Source organism: Crocuta crocuta, unplaced genomic scaffold (genome assembly GCF_008692635.1).
Source record: "Crocuta crocuta isolate KB4526 unplaced genomic scaffold, BGI_CrCroc_1.0 scaffold69-1, whole genome shotgun sequence".
NCBI lineage: Eukaryota > Metazoa > Chordata > Mammalia > Carnivora > Hyaenidae > Crocuta > Crocuta crocuta.
Genome location: NW_027551577.1, coordinates 994,068 through 999,384, shown reverse-complemented (window position 1 = coordinate 999,384; position 5,317 = coordinate 994,068). Strand labels below are relative to the sequence as shown.

The window sequence follows — 5,317 nt, the reverse complement described above, 5'->3', positions numbered from 1 at the left end:
GGAATTGAATGAGCCTGCACTGGACAGCACAGCAGGGAGCCTGGGACACAGAAAACATTCACTGAGCACCTTCTGTGTACCCCGAACGGATTCTGGAATGCAAAAAGGAAACACACAAACCCGGTGCAGGGGCTGGAAGCAAAGCAGTAGAAACATGGGGCGGAGAAGGTCCGGTGGGAGCCCAGGGGAGGTCCCCAACCCTGCCTGGGTGACAGGAGGCATCCCGAAGAGGTGACAAAAGAGTAGGGGCTAGCCAGGTGACCGGAGGAAAAGAAAGGGGCTCCGGGTTACCAGTAAAGAGAGGGCAGAGGGCACAGCAGGTTTCTGATGTGCGCGGAATCAATCATACGTGACGATGTATTAAGCGCTTACCCGGCCCCAGCCACTAATCTAGGCACAGGTATTAACTTTTCCCAGACATACACCAGCCCTCTGAGATGGGTTCTATTATTATCCCATCTTACAGAAACAGAAGGTGAGGCTCAGAAGTCCACAGTCACACAGCCAGCAAGTGGGTGGGGCCAAGGTCTGGCCTTGTGTCCTAAAGCTCTACTAGAGGCTCTTTTTTTTTTTTTATGTTTTATTTATCTCTAGGAGAGAGAGAGAGAGACAGCGTGAGCAGGGGAGGGTCAGAGAGAGAGGGAGTCACAGACTCTGAAACAGGCTCCAGGCTCTGAGCTGGCAGTCAGCACAGAGCCCGACGCGGGGCTCGAACCCACAAACCGCGACATCATGACCCAAGCGAAAGTCGGACGCTTAACCGACTAAGCCACCCAGGCGCCGCTCTACTAGAGGCTCTTGAGGGGTGCTGAGGATTGGGTGTCAGAACAGGGCCTCAATCTCCTCACCTGTCAGAGGGCTGGAAGCAGGAGGCCTTGCTAAGATCTCAGCTTCTGGGTTAAGATTGACCTGGATTTGGACCCCAAATCCTCCACTTCATACCTCTGGGACTGCAACTAGCCCCTTGTGACTCTGAGCCTCCATTTCCCTGTCTGTAAACTGGGGATGAAGCGACAGAATGTTCAGCAAATGGGTTATGTTGGTCTCTGTGGGCTCCTTTCATCTCCCAGGGTCCAGAACTGGCTGTGTGACCAGGGCCAATCCCTTTAGCCTCCAGGGGCCTCAGCTTCCCCCGAGGATGAAGGGGTTGAAGGAGAGGTTTCCTGCATCCTTTCCAGCTCTGTTCCTGTGTGGCTCAGCGATGTCTGGCGGAAGGGGAACAACGATAAGGGGAGTGGCACCCAAAACCTAAAAGCCCCCACCCCAGCCATCACCTACCAGTGCCTGCAAAGCCACTCGGCCCAGCTCCCTCCTTCAGGCTGTGTCGGAGCAAACCGGGGAGGGGAGGGGAGGGGAGAAGATGCCCTGACGAAGGGCCCGGAGGAGGCCTGGGATGCCTTTAGAAGAGGGCGGTGCTGAGGGTATCAGTGGAAAAGTCAGACCCCGGGCTGTGGGCCCGACAAGGGGCTGAGTTTCAGTGCAGCGAAGAGGCAGGCGCCGGGATCCCCGAGGAGGGGCTGGGGGCTTCACCGTGGGCTGAAGTGGGGGGCCCTGGGCGCAGCAGCCACGGGGAGAGACGAGGGCTGAGCACAGGTGGAGCGAAGGCCGAGGAAGGGTGTAGAGGGGCGGAGCCGGGGCTCCGACCTGGGGCAGAGGCAGGGGTCGAAGCGCGCACGGTGAGGAAGCAGGCACCGCAGAGAGCGCAGGGCTGCGACGCGGGGAACAGCGGGGCGGGGGTCGTGGGAGGGGTGGCGCTTAACGCGGGGCGAGGGGCAGGGGCTGCACGCTCGTGGGGGATGGGCCGGCGCGACTGGAGACGAAGAAGGCCCGGGTTTCGGTGGGAGGCGGAGGGCCGGGGGCCGGGCGGCGGGGCGCACCTGAAGTCCTTGTCGCTGGACGTCATCTTCTCCAGGAGGCTNCCGCAGCAGGAGGCGGAAAGGGGCCTGCGGGAGGCTCTGCGGTCCGCGCCCGGGCACCAGCCGCGGCTCCGCGCGTGGCCCAGCGCCGACTTGCACACCCCCAGGCACGGGGAGCTCACCACCTTTCACCGGTAAGCGCCTCCCTGTGATTCCTATGGGCCCCGACTCTGGCTGCGCGGCAAGCGCATGGGGTCCGAGAGTCTCAGGTTCGAATCCCCAGTTCTCCTGGCCGAATTACTTCACCTCGGTGAGCCTCAGCGTTTTCATCTGTAGGCATGCAAGCAGCAAGAGCTGCTATTGTGGATTAAACCAACTAAAGCGCTTCCACCCCCACCCTGCTCCTCATGCTGGGCTGCCTCTGAGTCAGGCAGGACCCGAAAAGGGTACCCTGTCACCCCTTACCCGCCATCTCCTTTTTATCCTCAGGCCACAGGGTCAGTTTCTTCGTTTTGTAGACGTACAGCTGAGACCCGGAGAGGCATAGAGACACTGTGGAACAGCAACGGATCGGAGATGAAATCAGGACAGACCCGAAATCTTTCAATGCCTTGGGCAACAATCCTTCCATGAAGCTGCCCACACCTTCTTCAGTTAGGGACAAGTTCAGGTTGGAGGATGTGTAGGAGTACAGGAGAACCCTGTGCCTCTTTAAACAGCCAAGAGGCTGCTGGCTCTTAAGAAGGGGGGCCGGGGGACTCCGCACCTGGGTGGCTCAGTTGGTTGCGCATCCAACTTCCACTCTGGTCATGATCCCTCAGTTTGTGGGTTCGAGGGTCCCATAGGCCCCTTTGGGCTCTGCACTGGAGGTGCAGAGCCTGCTTGGGATTCTCTCTCTCTCTCTCTCTCTCTCTCTCTCTCTCTCCCTCTCCCCCCCCTCCCTCGCTTGCCCCATCTCTCTCTCTCTCTCTCTGCTCTTCACCCACTTATGCTCTCTCTCTCTCTCAAAATAAATCTATAAACTTTAAAAAAGAAAGAAAGAAAAGAAAGAAAGAAAGAGTATCATGTGCTTTGGAGTAACACAACCCTGCATTCAAATTCGTGCTAGGTTGCCTCTTGGCTGTGTGGCCTTGGGATAATAACACAACTTCTCTGACCTATGTTTTTCTCCCTCATAAGATGAGGATTAAAAATATATTTTTGGGGTGTCTGGGTGGCTCGGTCAGTTGAGCCCCTGGCTCTTGATCTCTGCTCAGGTTGTGATCTCGCCATTCATGGGAGTGAGACCCATGGTTGGGCTCCAGCCTTGGGATCCTCTCTCTCCTTCTCTCTCTGCCCCTTCCCTGCTCGAACATGTGCTGTCTCTGTCTCTCAAAATAAATAAAATATGTATCTTTTTTTTTTAATGTATGTATTTATTTATTTTATTTTATTTTTTAAGAGAGTGTGCAAACAGTGGAGAAGGGCAGAGGGAGAATCTCAAACAGGCTCCATGTCCAGTGCGGAGCCCAAGATGGGGCTCCATCCCACATCCCTGGGATCATGAACCAAGCCGAAATCAAGAATCTGATGCTCAACAGACTGACCCACCCAGGTGTCCCTAAAATATCTTTATTTTATAACACACTCACTGGGTAGCTGGGTTCTAGAGCAGTGTTGTCCAGAAGAACTTTCTGGAATGTTGGAAATTTTCTTTGCACTATCCACTATGGTCGCTGTTAGCCACAGGTGGCTAGTTGAAATGTGATTAGTGTAACTGAAGAACTGAACTCTTAATATTTACTTTTAATGGATTTAAACTTACATAGCTACCTGTGGCCAGTGGCTACCATAGGGGCAAATGCAGTTTTGGACAGTAGGAACTCAGCAGGGGACTACACACACAACCCCTGACCTTTGGAAACCTTATATTCTAATGGAGGATATGAGCGTTACAAAAGTAAGTAATTACATCAGGAAGATAAGATCTATACAGAAAATTGGGGCACCTGGCTGGCTCAGTTGGTAGAGCAGAGCGTGCGACTTTTGATCTCAGGGTTGTAACTTTGAGCCCCACTTTGGGTATAGAGATTACTTTTTTAAAAAATGTTCAAAAGAAAAGAAAAGACAAAGGGATAAGAGAATAGAAGTGTATGGAGGGGCAACTTTAGCTAAAATGGTCAGAGAATACCTTTTTGAGAAAGAAATATTTGGGTTAAGACCTGAACAGATGATGGGGAACCTCGGTGGCTCAGTCGGTTAAAACATCTGACTTTGGCTCAGATCATGCCCATGGTTCGTGGATTCGAGCCCCATGTCAGGCACTGTGCTGACAGCTTGGAGCCTGGAGCCTGCTTCAGATTCTGTGTCTCCTCCGTCTGCCCGTCTCCTGTCCATGCTCTGTCTCTCTCTCTCTCAAAAGTAAATTTAAAAAAAAGAAAAAAGACCTGAACAGATGAAAAGGAGACAGTTGAGCAAAGATTTGAGGGAAGAGCTTATTAGAGGGAACAGTAAGGACAAAGGTCCTGAGGTGGGAATAACCTTGATGTATTTAAGAAAAGGCAATGACTGGGGTGCCTTGGTGGCTCAGTCATTTGAGCGTTTGACTTTGTCTCAGGTCATGATCTTGTGGTTCATGGATTCGAGCCCCGCATCAGGCTCTCTGCTGTCAGCAGAGCCTGCTTCAGACTCTCTGCCCCTCCCCCGCTCACGTGCACATTCTCTTTCTTTCTCTCAAAAATAAACATGAAAGAAGGAAGGAAGAAAAAGGAAGGAAGGAAGGAAGGAAGGAAGGAAGGAAGGAAGGAAGGAAAGGCAATGGCTGGAAGGAATGTGGTCACTCCCCTACTGGAAGAGAGGGAGTCAGGGGCCAGATCATTCACAGCCTTTCAGGCCAAGGCGAGAAGGTAGGTTTTATGTGGGAGCACTAGGGAGCCACTGGAAGGCATTAAGCAAGGAGATGAGGTGATTTATTTATTTTTTAAAAAGCTCCCTCTGGCTGCTGAGTAGTTGTGCAGTCATGATTACATAGTTCAGTGGTAGTAAATGCATTCATAATGTTGTACATCCATCACCACCATCCAATCTCCATAGCTCTTCATCTTGTAAAACTGAAACTCTGTCTCCATTGGACAATTCCACACTCCCCAACTCCCCCCAACCCAGGCAATCACCATTGTACTTTCTGTCTGAATTTGAGGACTCTGGATACCTCACGTTAGTGAAATCATTCAATATTTGTCTTTCTGTGACTGGCTTCTTTCACTTAGCATAATGTCCTCAAGGTTCATCCATGTTGTAACAGGTGTCAGAATTTCCTTCCTAAAAAGGAAGGCTGAAGGATTACATATATAGAGCACATTTTCCTTATCCATTCATTCATCCAACATGGGTTGCTTCCATGTTTTAGCTATTGTGAGTAATGACGCTTTGAACACGGTGTACAAATATCTCTTTGAGACTTTCTTTTTGTTTTTTTGTTT

General features: G+C 51.9%; 1 protein-coding gene across 1 annotated transcript in view; it reads right to left on the bottom strand.

Moving 5' to 3' along the window:
• CAND2 (cullin associated and neddylation dissociated 2 (putative)) overlaps positions 1-1,912 on the bottom strand; it is a 32,038-nt gene extending 30,126 nt beyond the window's left edge. The window contains exon 1 of the mRNA XM_077751634.1: positions 1,878-1,912. Coding sequence (XP_077607760.1) covers positions 1,878-1,903 — 26 coding nt within the window. The 5' untranslated portion in view covers positions 1,904-1,912. The remainder of the gene's footprint in view (positions 1-1,877) is intronic.
• Positions 1,913-5,317: the final 3,405 nt, after the last annotated feature.